Consider the following 24,752-nt stretch of genomic DNA (forward strand, 5'->3'; position numbering starts at 1 on the left):
TTATTTAATTATATAATTTAAAAATAAAATTTTAAATCGAAAAAGTAAATAAATTAAATTATTTAAAATAAAAATAAAAAGACTAAATTCTAAATTAAAATATATAATCAGTGTGAATGAAATACACTAGTATTTATAAATTTAGTGTGGTCATACTGTTAACAATCAATAGATAGTGTGAACAGTCAATTAACAAGGGACTTCCACGGCAATGCGTGGGTCCATTCTAGTGTATATAAAGAATGGATTATCTAGCTTGACAAACTTCTTCTCATTAACTCAACACCAAAACTCAAATGGGGAAAACTTTCCTCAACTTAGCTCTTCTTATCATCTTCCATTTTTTTTTTATTATGGCTACTTCCTCTATGAAATTAACCACCATAGTTACCGACCAATTGGCTCTTCTTGCATTAAAAGAACATGTTATTCACGACCCCGAAAATGTCTTGACCACTAACTGGTCAGCTTCTACCCATGTTTGCAATTGGTTTGGTGTCAGTTGCGGATCCAAGCACCGCAGAGTCGTAGCTCTAAACATTACTGGGTTGGGACTCGTAGGAACCCTTCCTCCCCACTTAGGAAATTTATCATTCCTTTCTCTTCTTTCCATTTCAGATAATAGTTTTGACGGTGAATTACCTGTCCAGTTATCCAATTTGCGACGGTTGAAGCATATAAACTTTCGTAACAACAACCTTAGTGGAGAAATCCCATCATGGTTGGGATCATTACCTGAACTTCAAAGGTTGTTTCTGTATCATAACCACTTCAAGGGTGTTATTCCATTCTCTTTAGGTAATTTGTCAAAGCTAGAGATGTTGGACTTGTTCCAAAACCAGCTTTCAGGTTCAATACCCTCCTCCATCTTCAATATATCTTCGTTGCAGAAAATAAATCTAAGAAACAATTATCTCTTTGGCTCCATACCTTCTGTTTCGCACGATATTCTTTCCTTAGAACTCATAGATTTCACCTTCAATAATCTCACTGGCCATTTTCCAAGTGATATGTTTGATCATCTTCCGAATTTGAAAAAGCTGAGCTTGAGTGATAACATGCTTTCTGGCAAAATTCCAGCTAGTTTATGCAAGTGCAAAGAGTTAGAAATTTTATCGTTATCATATAATCAATTGGGGGGAAGCCTACCGGTAGAAATTGGGAACCTGAGTATGCTTCGAATCCTCTTTATTGGTCGGAACCACTTTGAAGGTGATGTATACTAAATTTTTTAAGCCACCAAAGTGTTTATTTTGTTATTATTTTATTTTAAAGGCTGTTTATTTTATTCAGGAAGAAAATTGTTAAGAGATATTTTCTTATCCCTCTCAAAATTCTATTCCCAGCCTTAATTCCTATAGTAATGAAGTGTGCAGTATGACACCTAATAGGATGGGGAATATCTTATTCAATTTATTGCAAACCGATAATTCTGAATTTGTGTGAATTTGATCATTGCAGGTGAAATTCCACAACAAATTGGGAATCTAACTCTTCTTATGGTGCTTGATACTGCCGACAATAACTTAACAGGTGAATGAGTAAAACGTAGTTTACAATCAAATTATTATATTTAATTTATAACTTTCTAAAATAATATTAGCTTCTAATTTATATTAGTATGTGATTTTATACATACAATATAGTTTGACTTTATGTAGTTAATGCAGAGTAATATTAATTAACATAATTAATCCTTGTATATTAATTAAGTGAGCTTAAAATTCTATTAAGTAATAACTTTATTTTACATGAATAAAATTAACACAACTTTATTTTTTATACTAATTATTATAATTTAAATTATAATTATCACAACTTTATTTTTCTATATTTAAATGTTTAGAGTTTTACTTAAGTAATAACTCTATTTTAAAATTAGCATAACTTTTTAACTAATAAATGTAAATTAAATTATAATATTTTAAAATGTGTATTAATTATCTCAACTTCTATTTTTAAACATATAATTCTTGCGGGTTCAAATTTTTTTAAATTCACACTTTTATATATATTATAGATTATAGATAAATTTAGCCTTATGTTTTTGATAAGTTCATAATCATTAGAAAAGTAATTTTTTGAATTAAGATATTGTCTACCTATACTTTACTATTTATAAAATTTAACTTTTTTAGGGTTTATAGCCTCCTATTTCCAATAATGTCTTTTTCAAATTAAGTTTAAACTTGAATTTTGTCTTTAAAATTATAATATGTATTGCCACTGCCCTAGATAACAAAAAATACGATTGAATTAATTTTATTGAACCCTAAAAGAAACAACTATATATTATTTATTTTTAAATAAACTATATATTGATTTGGCCAGTTTATTCTTTATGAATTCATTTATCATTATTTTCTACATTTTGAATTTCTTTCAACTTTAAAGTTAAACATTTTAGTTTAAAATTAAGGCTTTGTTCATGATTTAGACCCTGAATTTTACTCATTTTTCATTTTGGTACATAAATTTTATATCCCATTTTGATGCCTAAATTATACATCTATTATATTTTTTCAAACATTGACCGGTGACGTGACCATTGGTTGGACATTAGTCAATAATCACGACTAAAATGAACTTCAACAAACTGACACGATTTGGAATTTTTGAGATTTCAACTTAGATTTTGCTCTAGATCGATTTATTTTGTTGAGCTATCTAGATATTCTGATTTGTCAATTTAAGTTGTCCATTAATTTTGTTGAATTATCTTAATAAAATATGCAATTATTATTAGTAAACTAATCGTGTAAATTACGAGTTGCTTGTTACGTTGTTTATATCGTGAAACAAATAGAAATGTACTGTTTTATTTATGCATGTACGATTTTATAATTTTATATAGTGAAACAATAACTTTTTATGATTTCATAATTTTATCATTTTAATAATTATTAATACATTTTATAAATTTTAATAATTTATTATTATTACAATTTTAAATATTTTTACAACTTTTATGATTTTTATATTAGTCTCAATCATATGCAAAATGTATTTGGACAACTAGTTGCCTAGATTTCAATAAACCTGGATGTTCATTTGCCCAAATTCATTATGGATTTGCTTTTTAGTTATTTTTATTAATTTTAGGATTTTAAAATTTTTATATAGTTTTTATATTTTTATAGATTTGATAATTTCTATAATTTTTAAAATATTCTAAATCACATCGAGAATAAATTTTAAAAAATGATTGTCAAGATTCAATTGAACATGAATACTCATTTGTCTAGGTTCATTCGAGCTGTTAATGCTAATCAATGGTGATGCCATCAATTAATAATGTTGGACATGTGGTGTGTTCGCATTGGTTGGATGTACTATTTTTTTAACAGTAATAACTTTTTCGACAAAAAAAACCATAGGAGAGCAATAGCTTGAGTATCAAAATAAGACAAAAACTTTGAAGTATCAAAGTGAAAAAACATATGTAGTTTAGGGTGAAATCATAACAAAGCCTAATATTAATTACTTAAATATTTTATTTTTGTAAAAAAGTTTTATTGGGTTTATATATATTTTTCATTATTTCAGGTTACAATATATTTTATACATGTTAGTGATTTTAGTTTTAAAAACTAAATAAATTATGTCTTAGAATATTCTAGTTCACTGAGATCTTACTTGTGAATCAAATATAAACCCTTTTATGTTCTCATATTTGTTTGATAAATTTATGGCAGGTATAATACCACATCAGATTGGTAACCTAAAGCACCTAGAACTCTTGAATTTGGGATTTAACAATATTGTTGGTTCTATTCCTCCTGCAATATTTAATTCCACATTGTCGAGCATTTCTTTGGAGTTAAATCATCTTTCTGGCCATCTTCCGTCAGACATGGGCCTTTGGCTTCCAAACTTGGAAAATTTGTATCTTGGAGTGAATCAACTCCATGGTTCATTCTCAAAGTCTATTTGCAATGCCTCTCAGCTAACTCAACTTGACGTGTCACAAAATTACTTTTCAGGGTCCATTCCTGACAATTTGGGAAATCTAAGAAATTTAAAGGTTCTTGACTTGCAGGATAATAATTTAACTTCCTTAGGATTGAGCTTTCTTTCTTCTTTGACCAACTGTAGAGGCTTGGAATACCTGATTTTCGGTGAAAACCAATTGCTTAGTGGTCAACTTCCAGGTTTGGTAGGGAATCTCTCACGTTCTCTTCGGAGGTTCGATGCTTCTTTTTGCAACATCAGCGGTAGCATCCCGAGTGAAATTGGCAACTTAAGCAGCTTGATATCCATCGTTCTATTCGACAGTAAATTGACTGGAACTATACCTACTACAGTTGGAGGATTGAAAGAGCTGCAAAGTCTTTCTCTTGAAAACAACAAGTTAGAAGGATCCATTCCATTTGAATTATGTCATCTAAACAAGTTGGCTTTCTTGTTCTTGACGAATAACAAATTGTCTGGACCAATACCTGCTTGCTTGGGTAATCTCATTTCTTTAAGGAACCTATTTCTAGGCTCCAATATGTTTTCTTCCTCAATACCTTCAAGCTGGACAGGGCTTAACGATCTGCTCATCTTGAACTTGTCTTATAATTCTCTAAGTGGTCCACTACCAATTGACATGGGAAAGTGGAAGGTTTTAACTAGTATGGATTTGTCAAATAATCAATTCTCAAGTAATATTCCAACCGGGGTTGCAAATCTTAAAGATCTCACTCATTTTTCCTTATCCAACAATAGAATCACAGGTTCTATTCCCGAGTCATTTGGTGACTTGTTGAGTTTGGAGTTCTTGGACTTGTCAAGAAATAATCTTTCCGGTGAGATTCCCAAGTCTTTAGAGAACCTTCGTTTTCTCAAATATTTCAATGTCTCTTTCAATAGACTTCAAGGAGAAATTCCTAAAGGAGGACCATTTGGAAACTACTCAATCGAGTCGTTTAAAGGGAACGAAGCATTGTGTGGTGCAGCTCAACTTCATGTTCCATGTTCGAAAACTAGACCTCTTAGAAATTCCAAGGTGAGAACAAAGCTTATAATATCTGTAGCACTGCCAATTGCCTCTGCAATATTGGTGCTTGCTTTAATTATCATTATCTTGCGAAGAAGGAAGAGAAAAGACAGATCGACAACTCAAGAAGACTCGACACCTTTAGGAACGTGGAGACGAATTTCATACCACGAGCTTCATCAAGCTACAGATGGATTCAGTGGTAGGAGGTTGCTTGGTAATGGGAGCTATGGTTCTGTATATCAAGGGACACTGTTAGATGGGATGGAATTTGCAGTAAAGGTATTCAAGTTAGAGTTAGAAGGAGCTTTTAAGAGTTTTGATGTTGAATGTGAAGTTCTTCGCAACATTCGTCACCGAAACTTAATCAAAATCATTAGTAGTTGCTCTAATGATCTTGATTTCAAAGCTTTAGTGCTTGAGTTCATGTCTAACGGGAGTCTTGATAAATGGTTGTATTCCAACAATCATTCTCTGGACATCCTACAGAGGTTGAACATTATGATAGATGTTGCATCTGCATTGGAATATCTCCATCATGGTAATGCAACACCCGTGGTTCACTGCGATTTAAAACCTAGCAATGTTCTATTAGATGAAGATATGGTTGCACATTTGAGTGATTTTGGCATCGCAAAACTCTTAAGTGAAGAGGACTCAATGATACAAACCATGACCATGGCAACAATAGGATACATGGCACCAGGTGATACTTTTAGTTACAACTTTTTCTTTTCCTTCACAATTAATGCCAGTGTAGCATGTGGATAAAAGAAGGGATCATATGCATTAAGCTTTGATTTCCAAACCTATTAAATGACGCCTTTAAAGGAAGAAAATAGATTAAATTCAATTTTTTATAGCATTCATGCATAACTTTTTGGATTTTTTTTATTATTGATAGTGTTCTTTTAAATTCATACACAGAATACGGAATTGAAGGAATTGTTTCGACAAAAGGTGATGTGTATAGTTTTGGTATTCTTATGATGGAAACCATCACAAGAAAAAAGCCCACAAATGAAATGTTCGAAGGAGAAACAAGTTTGAGGAGTTGGGTGGAAGAGTCACTATCATCTTCGCTAAATCAAGTTTTAGATACCAACTTGCAGAGCAGTATTGGGAGGAAACGTTCAGCAACCGACAATTGTGCCTTATCCATTTTGCTAGTTGGGCTGGAATGTTCAGTAGAGGCTCCAGATGAGAGGCTTGATATGAAAGAGACAGTTACGAAATTAAAGAAGATCAAAGTGAGGTTATTAAAGGACATTGGACGGGTTCGTTGAAGAGGCAGTTACTAAAAATAAACTTCATTTAATAAAGCCTGTAGAGCATGCAAGTCTAAATGTGTAATTTACCTAGTCGACGCAATTTAGATAAGGTTATAACTTAGTCCTTAGATAGGTTTTATTCAATACTCAATTTAGAAAAGCGATATATTTTGGATTAGTACAAAGACATGAAAATTTTATTTAAAACATAAAATCAAACACTAATACAATATGAATACCCAAACATATCAAAAGCTAGGATTGGATTTTTATTCCGCAAATGCATTTTTATTTTTAAGTATTTATTTTATAGTATTTTACTATACTTATATAAAACATTTATCAACCATCTAACCTTATTTGTCGAGTCTAAAACCTCCAAAATTACTAAATATTTTCCCTCAATCAAAATATTAACTTCTAAAATTTATATAATACATCACAAATCCATTAAAGGATGCAAGTTAATATAGTTATCTTTAATATTAACTTCTATGGTAAAATCTTGTATCCATTTTATAAAAATCAAAATAAATTATTTTAGATTTTAGAAACTTTCAACATTTAAAAATATGTAAAATTCATTAACTTTATTTGAAATTTTAGAAATTTACAAAAAATAAAAATAAAATTACCGAGATGTCATCCATAGATTGAAATTCGTTGCCAGTCAAAATTAATCAATGATGGTTCAAATTTTTTAACCAAATTGACCAATAACGAATTTTGATCATCAAATTAAATAAATTCTAGTTAAAGTTGATGAAAGCGGATAATTTTTAAGTTTTTATATATTTTATTTTTCTAAGTTTGAATAAATTTTATCTAAATTTTTAAATTCTGAATTATATATTTTTTATTTTTATTTTATAAAATTTCAAATAGTTTTTCAAAATTTTAAATATTTTTTATAAAATTTTATTTTATAATTCTTGATTTTTATATATTTTTTTCAAGTTTTTAATGTGCTTGCTAACATAGTAGATGCATTCAACTATGACATTACATGTGCAAAAACCTAATTGATCCAAGTCATATCAATTTAATAGTGTTACAAAATGGATTTGAACGTACAAAACTTAAATTCCAGTTACCAATTTGAAAAAATATTTGGCACCAATTTAAACATTAAAATTAAATTTATTTATTAAAAAATTATATTTACTCTATCTCTACAATTTTACAATACAGAACTTAAAAAAAACATAACAATTTATTTGACCTTCTAATTTTTTAAAAATTAATTAATTACTAACATGACAATCTATATGTATACTGCATCAAGTAAAGTTAATATTAAAATTAAATTTTTATCTATATTGAGTTAATTTGATAAATATATAAATTTAAGGGTTAAAGAACGAAATATTAAATAAATAGCTAAAATAATTTTTTTTATTGAAGAGTGAAATAAATCGTTGTACTTAAAAAAATCAAAATGATAGAAATTTTAGCAAAGTTAAAAAGGGCATTGAATCATGAATTTGTATATAAGGATACCCATCGCCATGTAATTGATTCTTCATATATATATTGAGTGTTTGGAAGAACAAAAGGCTAAATTAATTGCAGAATTAGCTAATAGAAAAATGTTAGTTCTTTGGGTTTTAACTCAATGATTGGTGCATAATTTTTTACTCTTTTTGAGCAAGAACCCGAACTTCCCCCCTTCACCTAAATTACCAAAAGAAAGAAAAAAGTTAGGTCTTTCATCGTAAATCATATATGAAATGTAAATATGACAGCCAAAAACTTGGCTTTTACTACCTTTATTTGATCATTGAATTATATGAAGAAACAGAAAATTTTTAACGTTTTCTCCAGCTAAAGGAAAAAATACAAAAATGATCTTTGACCTTCGTGCACAACTTGAACCTGAAATATTTACCAAAAGAAGTAAACAAAATTCTTGGCATTACAAAGGAATTATAAAACAAAATGCCGGTCGAAATGCTGCAGTTGAGTTGTATCAACCCCAAGTTCCATGGTATCTCAACAAAAATCTTTTAAAACCAGCCTAAATTTTTAAGTACTTATTTGTTCTAAGTATGATATGACTTAGCCAACATGACGTGAAGCAATCTATCACTGAATTCATCTATATATATATGTACCTCGAAATCTAACTGATACTACACACTATCTAAAGCCTTCAAAACCAAGAGATAGAGGTTACTTGGGATCCCAATAATGGCTCGCTTAAACCTTGCTTTGCTTGTAATTGTCTTTGTTTTGATCTATCAGGTACCATCGATGCAATCTAGGAAGCTTTTCAATGGTGAGATGAAAGCAGCAGTCATTTCACCCAAGGATAATTTGGTTCCAAGTGATGTTCCCAAGAAGCCTACAACTGATAAAGATAGCATAATGGCTGATAATGAAAGGCTTTTTTCTGTTCATCTTGGTAAAATTGATCGATTGTTGCAATCAGCAATACCAAGTCCTGGAGCTGGCCACTAGCTAGCTAGACTCAGTTGTCTCCCAACTGTAGTTCAGTATAATATATACGAATTAGCTGCCGAAAATATATATAACTAGTGTACATGTAAGGTTTGTCTCTTATGTTGTTACCTGCAATAATCCAAAATATCTGCAACTTTAATTGAAAAGAATGCTAAATTGCAATGATAAAGCTAATCAATTTGTTCATGAGAAGTATGTTTATCATTGAAATACAATAAATTATCTTTGATGGAAGATTTTAGTTTCCACAACACCAAGTTCCGAAGAAACTGTTGAAGTCAAACCGACTTTAAGTCGGTAAAGCATGGAAAGAAGATTGGTTCTAAGTCGGTGTAGCGGTGGAGCTTATAAAAAATTGTTCGAGTATGGCGGTAAAGTGAGCATCTAAGTCCGTTAATTTAGGCTATAAATGTAGTGCATGTGCAGTGAGAAATAGAAGTGGGTAATGGAGAAAAAGAACGTGTTTATATATTTATGTTGTTTTCTAGTAAGTTACTTCCTTGAGTAATAAACTTATTTTGGTTTCAGTGTTCTCTATGCATCCAATAAATGGTATAAAAGTTTAGTTTGTGGCCATGTTATGATGACGAAAGGAATTCAACTGCACATTTTGAAATTAATGAAGATAAGTTATGATAACTGGAGCTTCCAAATAAAAGATATATTTGGCTCTCACTCAAGATTGCTGGAATATTATAAAAAAAGAATATGTTGAGCCTGAAAATGCAGCTGTTGAAGCGGTTTGAGAAGTGAAGAGAAATGGGTATTAAGGAAGCTCGTAAAAAAGATAACAAGGTTTCAAGGAGTTGACGACTTAACTTTTGAAAAAAAATTTGGATGCGAAAACATCACAGGAAATATGCGGGGGTATGTCTGCAATCACTAAGAGCTGAGTTTGAGAGGTTGAAAATGAGAAGTTCAAAAAATATTGATGACTGTGTTAGCCGATTGATGGGGTATTGAAAAAATTCCAATAAAAGTCCCATTTTTTTACAAAGTTTACAAACAGATATCTAATATGTTTCTAACAGCTTGGGACAGATGGTATACTGTCGGTGGCCACCCACTTTCACCCTAAATCCTAAACCTGCAGATATATTAATTAAAATTATGCCAACTATATTTGATTTTGTAAGTTCAAAGAATGAAAAATAGGTAAAAATATGTTGGAAATATGAGGCTCCCAACAAAATGCGATTCTTGGAAAATGTCATATTAATATAAAACCCCGAGTCACCCTGGTTAACACAGACAAATAGATGTGGTAATCCATGCCCAAAGTGCTGGGTCTTATAAAGCATAGAAATGGTCTTTCACCTTCATAGACAGCTTGGAGTTGCAAATTGAAAGCTAGATGCCAGAAAAGTTAAATGAAGCTTAATTTGTTAGTTGTTTTTAGAGTAAAAATATCATGAAGGTCTTTGTTTCGTCCCCTTTATTTAAAAAATAGATAAATTGATCCTTAAACATTAGATCAAATAGTAAATTAGAGATTTTTGTTAAAATTTTCAGTTATTTATATTGTTAAAAACTAGCATAACTAATGAAATTACTAACTAACGACATATGGCATGCTACGCGTACCTCATGCTAGAATGCATAAATCATTTTTTAACAGTAGAAATAGATGAAATTTTTAAACGAATGATCAATTTACTTTTTGATTTAACATATTTGAATTAATTTACTTAAATAAAGAGTGAGCAAAATACAATCCACCCCAGTACAGGAGCGTGTATAATACTGTTATTTTTAGTCACAGATATCCGTAGACATTGCATGAATACTATTGGATCAAGCCGGCTAAGTAATCAATAAATGCCCACCATTATAAATTCCATGAATCTCTTATTTCATTCCAAACATGTAATTAGAGCTGCTCATGGGCCGGGCGGCCCGGCCCGACCCGACGGCCCGCCCGAAATATGGGAGGGTTTGGATAAAAATATAGGCCCGAAATATGGGCTTGGGCAAAAAAACGAGGCCCGATTAAAAAATGGGCCGGGCCTCGGGCACCACTTTTTTAGCCCGGGCCCGGCCCGAATTTAATAATAAATATTTTATTTTTTATTTTTTTAATTTTAAAATACTTTTAAAATACTTTTTTAAATTTTTTTAATTTTAAAATATTTTTAAAATACTTTGTAAAATTTTTTAATTTAAAAATATTTTTAAAATAATTTTTTGGTATTTATTTAAAAAAAGGGGCCGGGCCGGGCCGGGCCGGGCCCGAGCTTATGAATTTTTTCCCGGGCCGGGCCTGGACAAAATTCTAAGCCCATATTTTGGGCCAGGCCGGGCCGGGCCCTGGCCTAGGACCCGGGCTGAAATTTTTTATGGGCCCGGCCCGGCCCATGAGCACCTCTACATGTAATACTTGACTTAGCCAACACGTTGCCATCTGAATCCTTTGCAGATATATATATATATATATATAAACCTTAATTCCAATTAGTTTAAGCAAGGCCTCATTATACACTGCATCAAAGGGTCACTCACTACTGAAATAAGACATTCCCTTCTCCTTCCAACTCTAAGATGGCTCGTTTAAGCATAGTTTTGATTATCTTTCTTTTCTCTTTTATCATCCAATCACCATCATCAGCTGAAGCTAGAAAGCTAATGATGAACTTACAGGAAACAGCTGAAGCACTTCCATTGAACAAAAATGTTGTAGTAAGTGTTGAGCAAATAGAACCAACACCAGCAGTTTCTTTTAGAAACAAAGACCATGAAATGGTTGATGAGGAAAGGCTTTTTGCTCTTCATCTTGCCAAAATTGATCGAATTTTACAGTCAGTCCCAAGTCCTGGAGCAGGCCACTAGAAACATTTTTCTTCCGTTTGTCCCCACCTAATAGCTTTAGGATATATACAGTTAATGTCATAATTAAGTTCTATCTGTTTCTATATAAATTATTGTAAGAGTATTGTTTCACCATTAGGAAGCTTTCATTTTATTTTCAGTCTTTTTCCTTCAAAGGGGGCACAAGAGTGTTCTTGATATGTACTAATTTGTAGTTAGAAAGGAATAGTGATTTCAAGATATGTTTCCAGTAACTTGCTAGTATTGCTTGAAACTCCCTGCTTGTATAGACCCCCAATATATTACTCCATAAATTGTTATTTTCTTGCATACAATACAACCATCTGCAATTTGCTTAATTAAGCACATGTTCAATGAATGTAGCAAAGAGTAAAGACTAAAGAGTAGTATGCAATATGAAATCGACATATAAATGAGCAGTAAACAGCTTAGAAAATGGCTAGTGGATTGAATCAGCTGACTAGATCTTTTAGAGCAGGCCCGGTGAGAGTGATGATCAGCAGCATGAAAGGTAGCTTCTTTTAAGTTTACTTTCTATATTTTGCGATAATCAACAGCATGACCAAATCATAATTTTTAAATACGAGAAATGGTTGACTAATGATATATTTATTAAAAATTATATTATTGCAGGCTGTTGCAGTACTCTTACTCTAAAGATTCAAACCACTAATATGAGCAATCAATTTTCATTCATCACCCCATGTTTTGTGCAAGGCCTATATTATGCAACTTGGATATTTGATGTACATGTTGGATATGAATATATTTAATATGGGTATACTTAATTATTTCGGATCATGTTTTCAGTGATATCCGAATATACATTTTACACAAATATTTAAAGGAAATGAAAAATTGTATGGTTGAGAATTACCCAACTAAACTCTCAATGAAGCTTCCCTGCATTATATACACTTCTCATCAAATAACTTTTCAGGGTTTTCAATTATATATGGCATATCATCTCGGCCAGTTAAAAGGTGAGCCTCACGTTTGTCTTTCGTGCAATGTGCTATAAATAATTGAGCTTGTTAGCCGACCAAATTCCACACCAATAGTTCATGCATGTAACCCTACTTCTGCAACCTCAGCAATAATACGATTCCAAAATATATAGAGAAAAGTTATTTCTTGTAATGGAATGAAATTTGGACGGAATTACGTTGAAAAGATAACGCACTAAGACAACTTTTTACTTAGATATGGTAATTTGTGTATTGTTTATTTTCTGTAATTATGTTTGAAGTATTATATATTTATATGATTCAAAGATTAATAATTTATTTTATATAAATTTTGATATATTCATATTGTTTTTCATGTTATATTTTAGATTTTTTTTTTGGACAGTTGTTAAATGCCATTAATTGGTGAGAACTGAATAACCGATATTTTTATTTTAGGCTCAATTTTTTGTCCAAAAAAACCTAAAACCAAATCGTTTCTTTTCTTTCTACCAGTACAATCTATTTTTGTTTTAAACCTAAACCCATGCCCAAAAAAATGAATTAAAATAATTTTTAAAAACGCCACATTACCCTATTTTTAAACCTAAATTTCTAAATTTTAATGTTGTAATGATTTATAATTACTATAATGGTTAGATGAATATTTGAATTTTGGACTTTAGATTATGTAGTTAGCTTTATTAATGTTTTAGAATTTTAGTTGAATTTGTTGTAAGAGTCCAATTTCGGCCTATGCCTAAATTATCAAAATAAAATAAAAATCCAAACTAATAAATAAACAGTCCAAAATTACATATCCACTATAGTCCAAGTTTTACCAAAACCTTAGCCCAATTCTAACTCTAGCCCAAATCAGCCCAACACCTAAACTAAACAAGAAAACCCTAGCCTCCTTAACCCTCTTCAGCCGCCACTCCTCCCATGCACGCCACCACGTCAGCACTTCTGTGCCCTCCACGCTCCCTTTGCCACCACATCATGCATCCTTGCCCCGTACCTGCAGACCAAGCAAAAGAGAGCACAACAGCAAAGAGAAAAACGTTGTATTTTTCGGCTATAAAAGCCATGAACAAATCAATGTAATTTTTTTACGGAGATTGAAATACAAAAATTGATAAATCAATCAAAAGAAAAAGTTCCAAAAGGTTGCCTTTATATTTTTGTTTTTATTTTTCTTTTCGCCTTATATTTGCTTTCATTTTAAAGAAGAAAACAAAGAATAAAAAAATCAAACCTTTATGCTTCTTTTTTTCGTTTGCGCCGCCGAGGAAGGCTGAGTTTCGTCATTTCCGATGAAAAACGACGTTTTTTTAGGCTCGAGGAGTCGAAAGGCCAAAAATGACATTCATTGGCGTAGTACAATTCGGTCCCTTACCTCATTTTATTCTCGATTTCTCCCCTAATTTTTTGTTTCATTTTTAATTTAGTTTTTTTCTGTTGTTATTATTATTATATTATTAAAATAATTAATTTAATATTATTCTTACATTATATTTCTTTTTTCCTTTTTTTTGTTTACTTACTTATTATTATTATCCTTATTTCTTTTATACATTTTTATTATTATCTTTTTATTTATTTATCTATATCCTTTCAAACTTTAGATTATTTATTATTTATATTAATATTATTATCATCATTATTATTATTATTAAATTATTTTACATATTATTTATTTATTTATTGGTTTACTATTAGGTTCTATTGTTTTTATATTTTTTATATATTTTTAGTTTTTACCTATTATTTTTCCTTTTATTTATATAGCTTATTTCTTTATTTTATTTTATTTTCGTCCTTATTATTGTCATTCACATTACGCATTTATTATTATTTTGTTATGCATGTTAGTACCGTGATTTATTTCTCACATTTTACTATAAAATCGTGCTACATTTTACCCGATACATTAAAAATGTTGTTTTAAACAAGCAATATTTCGTATTTTGAAATTTGAAAAGTTGTTCCCTAACTTACGGGGTTTCGACTTTCTAAAAAAAATCTAAATACCCGAATATTTTTAAAGCATAAATTTTAAATAATCTCGGGAATTACGAAAAGATCGTGTTCTAACTTACGGAATATGATTTTCTTCTAAAACCGAGATAGTCGAACATCTTTTAAAATAAACTTTTCAACATTTATTCGCGTATCGAGAATTTAAGACATTGTGTCCTAACTCACGGGACGCAATTTTTTTTCTCGATTAACGTGAAATATACCATTTTCTGGAAAATTTTTCAATTAAATAATATTTTAACAAAGGATTGTATTTTTAAAATCTTTTCAAATTTTCAATTCTCGACACTAAGACATTAATTAATCATTTAGGTCGTTACGAGGGTGCTAATCCTCCCTCGTACGTAACCGACTCCCGAACCCGTTTTTTCTAAATTTCGTAGACCAAAATTGTTATTTTAATAAATTAAATCATTAGAAGGTGACTTAATCACACCTCATAAAAATGATCAGTGGTGACTCCCTTTTTTTCATTTTTTAAAAATAAAAAGTCGACCCTCTTTTTTCAAAAAACTGGTTTCGACATTTGTAATGTATAATTTTTCTTTCATTTTTTAATTTATTTTTATTTTTTCCAGAATTTTTTTTTAACTGTGAATTGATAAAATGGGTGATCAAATTAATTAAACCGAAAATTAATAATCTGAATGGTGAGATATCGGTTTGTTTCTAAGAACTTTTGTTCGGGTGAGTGCTTTAGTAACGGGGGGAAGCTGTGATGTTCGGTTTTTATGTTCTGTTTTCAGCTGAGTTTTTGTCACAAGGTTTGGTAATAAAATCTCCTAAACAATGAGCCAAAAAGCCAAATGTAGTTTTTGTTTAAGTGACCAAGGCAAGCAACCAATAAATGATGAACAACACGCCAAGCAAACCATATACTTGATCACATCAAACCTTTTTTATATGAGAAGAAAATTAATGGAATTAGCGTTGACTGATGTCTGAATTTATATTCCTAGAAGTCAACTTATGTAATGATCCATCTCTTTGTGGCAAAGAAAACTGCTCTGAAGTCATCAGCACAGACCACTTTAGGAACAATTACACTGATGTTTGTCAACTTCATTAACATATAGCATAAAAAATTTGTCACTTTCTCAAGGCTTAGCAGCTAAATAAAAGCATCATTTTCCACGTATCTTACCTTATTCGGAATCTAGAAGTTTAGGGTTGTATAGAGAAAGAAATAGCAATTCGTGATAATGAAATTCATGCAAGGTTCACTACTTTCTAGCTAGTGCTGCAATAACAGCCCTCATTTTGCCCTGATAAAAGAGTGATTTAAAATATTTAGACTGATTCGCAAGGACTTAGCTAGCCTATATCCATTGGCTAAAACAATGTATTTCTACACTGAATAACACATTTACTCCTAGGCCTATATCCCATTGGCAAACTTTGTTTTCAGATCTCCTGTAGTCCTCTAGATCCTTGATCTATGAAAGTAAAAGCATTGTTCTAGTAAGTAAAGTGGGGAAAATAACAAACTTTAACTATTAACACCACACACACACAAAAAAAAGGAGAGTAGAAGGAAATGGTGTTTGACCCTTGCAAGGTATTGGTGATCAGAGGGGAAGAATCCAGTTAGTCCCCCAAGTATTGGTGGACATGATCGCATAAAGTTACTTATAACACATGCAAGCTGGTATACAGGCAGGGTAGTTAATTTTTACCTAACCCAATTTCCATGAATCTCTGATATGATCTCACATGCACAAAATTACCCATACATCCTTTCATTCATTGCCAACATGCTGAGTTAGCCTCCATTCTTATATATATGCCTCACAATACAACTAATTTGTCATACAAGGCCTCACTTCTCCAACAACAGGCAGAGAGAATATATTTTTAAAATGGCTCGTTTAACCCTTGTTTTGTTTATCCTTGTTGTCGCTTTGATCTTCCATCCAACATGTTTTGAAGCTAGAAAGCTTTTGAGCAACATTGAGAAGAAGCAAGTTCCTTCATTTCAGAGTAATTTTGCTGGAATCACGCTTGCCAAGGAGACTACAAAAATGCTTCCCGCTAGTGATGATGATAAAGGGCATGCAGTGGCCAATAATGAAAGGCTGTTCGCCATTCATCTAGCCAAAATTGATAGAATATTACAGTCCTCTCACCCAAGTCCTGGAGCCGGTCACCACTAAAATGGAATTATTCTCCCATTCTCCCCCACATTATATGTAGCTTTATCAAACAGTCGTGGTTATAATTTCTATGCTTTGCCTATTTACAGCACAGATTGTATGTCCTTTCTATTTGATTTTCTAGAGGTTTTATTTGTAACTTTGGGTTGAGGCCTTAATTTTATTAATATATGTATACAATGAAGCTTACTATGAATGAGAAATAAAATTCATGATCCTACATGTTTCACATTGTTCATCTCCATTTAATGCTTTCACTTTCTTGATACTCTCTTTATAAACCAAAAATATTGAGCTTTTTCGTAAGTAACATGATACCCTTTTCAGATCAAACGGTAAAGGCCACTTGAACAAGTTTCAAACTTGGAAATATTACAAATCTATGGAACAATATGAAAACAGAAGCAGAAGCAGAAAAGGACTTACTGAGTGTTAGAAAAATGTAAAGAATAAAAATATACTTTGAGGGCCCGAGACACTTTTTAAGTCTTTATCATGACATCAGGGTAGCATAAAAGTTTAAAATGTCCAAAATTTTTTAAATAGAAAATGTAAATCTATTACTTTTCATTAGATGTTATGTCTATTGCTTGAAATATATATTCCGTGTAATAATAATTACATTATGCTTTTGATAAGAGAACTTAAATTAAATCTTAGAGATGACATTATATAGAGAAGTAATCATAAACCTCAAAAGATCAATTCCATGGACTATAAAATGAACATAAATGATACATTGCTCGTACAAAAAAATATATATTTCAAAACATATATATTGTATTAAAATATTTGCATTAGAATCCTTAAGCCCAAGATACTTAAGTGCCCATCTTTTGACGAGTTAAATTACTATTTGGGTCTTAAACTTGGAAATTATTCTTATTTTGAGACTTGAACATCTTTTTTTGTCCAAGTTAGATATTGAACATGGCAATTGTTCCCACATCGGGGTCTAAATTGGGCAACTGTTCTTACATTGGTGCTTAGACAAAAAAAGTTAAATTGCCAAGTTGACCCTTGTATTTGGCAAATTTTCTCATATTTGGGGCTTAAACTTGGCAATTGTTCCCACATTGAGGTCTGAACTTTATAGTTTTCAAGGAAATATCAGGGACTAACTTGGGCAAAAAAAAGTTCAAACCCTAATGTAGGAACAATTTCTAAGTTTAGGACCTAAGTTGGATTAAAAAAAGTTCATGCCCCATTATGAGAACAATTGCCAAGTTCATGGCCAAACTTGGAACAAAAAAAGTTTAAACCCTAATGTGGTAATAATTGATAAGTTCAGATCTCAAAAAGTAATTTAACCTTCTTTTGACATATAAAATTTAAAAGCCCACTGATTAGACATGTCCAAGGGTTGAGCTACCTGTTCAGACCCGAAGGCCCGCCTGAATTTTAGGAGGGTTTGGGTAAAAATATTAAGCCCATTTAAAATATGGGTTGGGCTCAGGCTTGAACATTCAAGGCCCAATCCTAGCTCGATCCGTTTTTAAGTTTATAATAATTTATATTATGTTTTATTTATATATTATGTAATTTATAACACATTAAAATAAAAATCATACTAAATATATAAAACTAATCCAATGCAAACATTAAAATAATGATGACTATATAAAAAATTCGATAAATAAAAATATAAAATTATTAAATAAAAATAATATAAACATTTTTTAAAAAAATTTAAAATAATATGGGTGGACTTAGGCAAAATTTTAGGCCTATATTTCAGGTCGGGTCGAGCTTAAGTAAACATAAAGTATATTAATATCATGCTTAAGCTCAGCCCGAACCTGACCCAATCCGACTCATGAGAACCTCTAAATGAGATTAATTGAATAAGCATATCACTTATCTTATTTATTTAGGGTTAATGTACTATTTGCCCTCGAAAATTGCACCCAATTATCACTTTTGGTACTTAAAGAATTTTTAATTTGTACCAGTTTGATATCTGAAGTTTCCAATCCATCATTAGTTTTCCCTAACTGTTAACGTCGTTTTTTTTCATTTAAAAAAATTATTTCAAGAAAATAAATTCCTGGTGACGTCACCCTTTTTTTAACTGCGTTAACGGCTAGGGCAAATTGATAACGGGATGGAAATGAAAACTTCAGGTATCAAATTAATACAAAAAATTATTTAGGTACCGAAATAATAATTAGGTGCAATTTTAGAAGTAAATAATATATTAATCCATTTAGTTATTCATAGAAAATATATTATTTTATATTGAAATTTTCTAAATAATTACATTATAAACTATTAATACCTCCACTTAGTGTGAACCGTTATTGGTTCCACTAAGCTAAGGTCTTGTTAGCCATAATAAAGGACAATGGGCTCTACAATCTAATAATGCCCTCGAACCGCCATTGATATGCAGGTGTTACCTACAGGGCCTAGTGCTACCCTCTATCAAGCCTAAGCTACCAAGGCTTCCAATAATACCTATGCTTTAGCGCCTAATGTTTAATAGTAGTAAGTTGACTATTGCTCGAAGGCTCAATTTCAATGGCAGATTCTCTTTGGTCAGCAATACTAGAACTTTTAAGTTTATATAATCTAATATCTAACAACCATTCCCCACAATTCTTCATGTTTATCCTTATCAAAAACTTGGATGGTCTTCAATAAGATGTAAAACAATATTGAGTTATCTTTAGGTACTGTTCATCTGAAAAGGCCTACACACTCAACCGACAGTGCTTTCAATAATGTGCCTTTCATGTGGACATTGAACTAAGAAATGCCTTGGAAAGAACGACGTATCTGAATTGCAAATCAGAAACTAACCCAATGTCTCCATCATCATGAATTTTCCCTAATTCTCCATTTTACACCTAGTAATGCTTTTGAAGAAATTCTAACTCTAGGTTCTCAGTTCAATGGACAAAATGAAAGAAAATAATAAAGTAAGAAGGTTTTGAAATTAAAAACTAAAATTATAATTGTCAAAAATTAGTAAATAAAAATTGAGAAATCAATATAAAGATTTTTTTATTTCTTTTCGACCAATGCAAAATGTTATTAATAAAAGATAGTATTGAATTCGCAGAAAATATTATTTAAATTATGATTTTGTAAATACGACTTTATTTACTTCTTTTATTAATTCAACTTTTTTAAGTAAGTTTTATTTTTGGCGGTTTGAATAACTTAAGAAAATTAATAGAATTGGTATTGACTTATGTTCCAATTTATATTACTGGAAGTCCATTTATGCAATGATCCCTTTGTGGTAAAGAAAAGTGCTCGGAATTCAGCAGCACAGTACCAACCACTTTAGGAACAATTAGACTAGTGTTTGTCAACTTCATGAATATATAGCATCAAAAAATTCTCACCTTCTCAACTCTTAGCAGCTTAGTAAAAACATCATTTTCCGCGTATCTTACTTTCGGAACCTAGATGGTGATTGAGTATAGATAAAGATATAGCAATTCCTGATAATGAAATTCATGCAAAGATTCACTACTTTCTAGCTAGTGGTGCAATAACAGCCCTCATTTTGCCCTCATAAAAGAGTGATTTAAAATATTTAAACCGATTCACGAGGACTTAGCTTATATCCATTGGCTAAAACAATGTATTTCTACACTGAATAACACGTTTACTCCTAGGCCTATATCCCATTGGCAAACTTGGTTTTCAGATCTCCTCCATGTTGGAACATTTTCAAATATTTATAGTATCTTAATAATTATAAATGAATTTGTGTAATTAATCAAAAGATAAAATTTTTGGTCATTGGTCAAAAGTTATATCATTTGATTTTTTAAAAAAGAATTATAACTATTCAAAAAATATTATTTGAATAGTTACAAAATTAAATGAATAATTATTATTTATTTATTCATAAAGACACCTATTGAAATGAGATTTCATTTGGAAATAATATCAACAAATTCTAATATTCTTTCTTTCCTTCCTTCATTTTCTAATATTATTAGATTATTCTATAAAGTATTACTGCAGAAATCCTTTGTAGAAACTGAGTTTTTGTTATACATTGCTCAGTTCATAGTGGACTATTCTCGTCAGTGCAAAACGCAAATAGTCATTGACTTCATTGTATCCTCGAGGTTAATTTGCTTGGAACTCATTTGCACACCGAAGGTAGGTGGGGGCGAATATAACCTTAAAGATAGTGGCTTGATACACGCCTTGGAGCCTATCCTAATTCTTCTTTTTCTGTTCGAGTTTCGATCGTGTGTTCAAGATTTTCTTTACCGGAGTTTTGAACTAACAATTTTAAGGTTATATTTTCATTATGACTACCACAACACATGAAAGTGGAACACTAAGGGAGTTGGCTTCCAACTTTGTTAAACTTGATTGGTTTGATGGTGGCAATTTTCGACGATGGCATAAAAAGATGCACTTCTTATTATTAACTTTGAAGATTGCTTATGTTTTGGATACTCCAAGACCTGAAGAGAATGAAAACGAATCTGTTGCTACAACCCGAGAAAGACGAAAATGGGACAATGCTGACTACATGTGCATGGGCCACATATTGAATGGTTTATCTGATGGTTTGTTCAACACCTACCAAAACGAGGTCACCGCTAAAGAATTATGGGACAAATTGGAGGCAAGATACATGACTGAAGATGTTACAAGTAAGAAATTTCTTGTCAATCGTTTCAATAATTATCAAATGGTTGATGGTCGTTCTGTTATGGAACAATTTCGTGATATTGAAAAGATGCTGAATCAATTTAAGCAATATGATATGAAAATGGATGAAATGATTGTGGTATCCTCCATAATAGACAAATTTCCTCCATCTTGGAAAGACTTTAAAAGAAGTCTAAAACATAAAAAAGAGGAAATATCTCTTGAGGCTTTGGCAAATCATCTTCGTATTGAAGAAGAGTATCGAAAACAAGATCAGAACCTAAATTCTGAAAATGCCAAAGTACATGTTACGGAGGAAGTATAGACTACTAAACCATTCAAGAGAAAGTTCAATCAGATTGATAGAGCACCTAAGTTCAAAAAGAAACAAAAAGGCTCATGCTATCATTGTGGAAAGTTGAGACATTTCAAGAATGAATGTCGATTTTTAAAGAAGAAATCATCTTCTAAGGCTGATAATAACGAAAAGTTCGTTGCAATGATATCTTAAATTAATATGGCACAAGATGATAATACATGGTAGATTGATACCGGAGTAACCAAACATGTGTTCAAAGACAAAAGCATGTTACAAAGTTCACACAATGTGAAAATGACAATGTATTGTACATAGGAAATTCTTCCACCGCAGCAATTAAAGGCAAAGGGACTGTTGAACTACAATTCACTTCTAGAAAGGTTTTAACCTTAAATGATGTATATTATGTACCAGAAGTTAGGAAGAATTTAGTGTCTGGAAGTGTGTTGAATAAGTTTGGTTTCAAACTTGTTTTTGATGCAGATAAGTTTATTTTGTCTAAGGGAGGAATTTTTGTAGGGAAAGGGTATATGTATGAGAGCATGTTCAAACTCAATATTATTAATAAGAATAAAAAATACTATTTATGCTTATATGGTTGAATCTTTTTGTTTGTGGCATTATAGATTAGGTCACTTGAATTATAGAAAATTGAATGACATGTATAAATTAGATTTAATTCTGTTTTTAATAATAATATTGAAAAATGCAATACATGTATGTTGACTAAAATTACAAGAAACACTTTCCTAAAGTTAAAAGGAAAACAAAATTGCTTGATTTGATACATAGTGATTTATGTGACATGCATAATACTCCTACATTAGGTGGAAAGAAATATTTTGTTACTTTTATTGATGATTGTTCTAGATATTGTTATGTAAATTTATTGCATTCAAAAGATGAAGTGCCTGATAAATTTAAAGTTTATAAATCTAAAGTTGAACTTCAGCGTGAAACATTTATTAAGTGCTTAAGATCGGATAGAGGTGGAGAATACTATAATCCAAGTTATTTTGAACTCACTGGAATTGTCCATCAAGTTTCAGCCCCTTACACACCCCAACAAAATAGTGTAGCTGAAAGAAAAAATAGAGTCTTGACTAAAATGGTAAATTCAATGTTATCATATTCAGGTCTTGGACAAGGTTTTTGGGGAGAAGCTGTTCTAACAGCTTGTCACATATTGAATAGAGTTCCTAATAAGGAAACTAAAATAACCCTCTATGAACAATGGAAGAAAAGAAAACCAAATCTTAATTATTTGAAGGTTTGGGGTAGTAGAGCTATTGTAAAAGTTCCAACACCTAAACGTAAAAAGTTAGGTGAAAGAGGAATTGAATGCATATTTATAGGTTATGCACATAATAGCAAGGCATATAGGTTCATGGTAATTGAACCAAATGATTCAATTTCAATTAATACTGTTATTGAATCAAGAGATGTTATTTTTTTATGAAAATAGATTTAATTCTATATCAAGACAATTACAACCACAACAATTGATTCATTCTTCAAATGAGAATGAGATTCCATTGAAACAAATTGATAATAATGATGAATCTTGTCAAGAATTAAGAAGAATTAAGAGGATTAAAAAGGTCAAAGATTTTGGACCAAAATTCATTATGTTTCTTATAGAAGGAAAAGTTGAAAGTATATGCAATAAGATACCTTATTGTTATAATACTGAATCTGATCCTATTACATTTGAAGAGGCAGTGAAATCTCAAGACTCTGTTTTGTGGAGAGAAGTAATAAATGATGAGATAGATTCAATAATAGGAAATCAAACTTGGATCTTAGTTGATCTTCCACTAGGTTCCAAGCCAATAGGTTGTAAATGGATCTTCAAAAAGAAAATAAAGGATAATGGAACCATTGATAAATTTAAAGCAAGGTTGGTAGCAAAAGGTTTTACACAAAGACAAGGTATTGATTACTTTGATACCTATGCTCCAGTAGCAAGAATTACTACAATTAAACTCTTAATATCACTTAACTCTATATATAATTTGGTTGTTCACCAAATGGATGTTAAAACTGTATTTCTAAATGGTGAATTGGAAGAGGAAGTGTCAATGGAGCAACCGGAAGGATTTGTTGTTCCAGGACGAGAGCATAAGGTATGTAAGCTTGTTAAATCTTTATATGGGCTTAAACAAGCACCAAAATCACAATCACATTACATTGAAAATGTGCTTAAAAAGTTTGATATTTTCAACTGTATACCAGCATCCACACCCATGGATTCTCAATTAAAATTAGTATCTAATGATGGTAGGAAAATTGATCAATTGAAATATGCAAGTCTAATTGGTTGTCTTATGTATATAATGACTTGTACAAGACCAGATATTGCATATGCTGTTGGAAAATTGAGTAGGTACACAAGTAATCCAAGTAGTTTGCATTGGCAAACTTTGAATAGAGTACTTAGGTACTTAAAGCAAACTATTAAATATGGATTGTGTTATAATGGATATCCTCCAGTTTTAGAAGGGTATTCGGATGCTAGTTGGATTAAGAGTTTGGAAGATCATGCATCTACTAGTGGATGGATCTTTATTCCTGGTGGAGGAGTCATTTCTTGGGATTCCAAAAAACAAACATGTATTACTGGTGGAGGAGTCATTTCTTAATTTATTGCTTTAGCCACTGCATCTAAAGAAGCAGAATGGTTAAGAAATTTGCTTTATGATGTACCTTTATGGCCTAAGCTAATTTCACCTATTTCTATCCATTGTGATAGTGAGGCTACTCTAGCAAAGGCATATAGCCAAGTATATAATGGAAAGTCTAGACACATTAAATTAAGACATAGTTATGTCCGACAATTAATCTCTGATGGTGTGATCATTATTAATTATGTGAGGTCAAGTGAAATTTTGCCTGATCCTTTGACAAAAAGTCTTGCTAAAGATGCAGTAAAAAGGACCTCAAAAAGGATGGGACTCAAGCCTATTAATTAGAGTCACCCATGATGGAAACTCGACTCAACACTTGGTATAACGTCAAGTCTTGAGTTCAATGAGACAAAGTACATCATTAGTATGTGACTGTTAGCACTATAAATAAATCCATCCTAAGATTAAAGTGCTTGGTACCCGTAATGATAAG

General features: G+C 31.1%; 1 protein-coding gene across 1 annotated transcript; it reads left to right on the forward strand.

Annotated features, from left to right (window-relative positions):
* The first annotated feature begins 264 nt into the window (after window positions 1–264).
* On the forward strand, window positions 265–6,505 carry LOC105776945 (LRR receptor-like serine/threonine-protein kinase EFR). The gene is made up of 4 exons (XM_012599931.2): window positions 265–1,212; window positions 1,462–1,533; window positions 3,696–5,687; window positions 5,909–6,505. The coding sequence occupies exons 1-4, from the start codon at window positions 297–299 to the stop codon at window positions 6,265–6,267; spliced, it is 3,339 nt and encodes a 1,112-aa protein (XP_012455385.1). The 5' UTR covers window positions 265–296; the 3' UTR covers window positions 6,268–6,505.
* Window positions 6,506–24,752: the final 18,247 nt, after the last annotated feature.

This window comes from Gossypium raimondii, chromosome 1 (assembly GCF_025698545.1).
Source record: "Gossypium raimondii isolate GPD5lz chromosome 1, ASM2569854v1, whole genome shotgun sequence".
NCBI classification, from domain to species: domain Eukaryota; kingdom Viridiplantae; phylum Streptophyta; class Magnoliopsida; order Malvales; family Malvaceae; genus Gossypium; species Gossypium raimondii.

Excerpts from the sequence above, each read along its gene's own strand:
- LOC105776945 (XM_012599931.2), top strand. The coding sequence starts at position 297 with ATGGGGAAAACTTTCCTCAACTTAGCTCTTCTTATCATCTTCCATTTT. Across the intron at positions 1,534-3,695 it reads TGCCGACAATAACTTAACAG|GTATAATACCACATCAGATT; the intron begins GTGAATGAGTAA and ends AATTTATGGCAG. Across the intron at positions 5,688-5,908 it reads AATAGGATACATGGCACCAG|AATACGGAATTGAAGGAATT; the intron begins GTGATACTTTTA and ends ATTCATACACAG.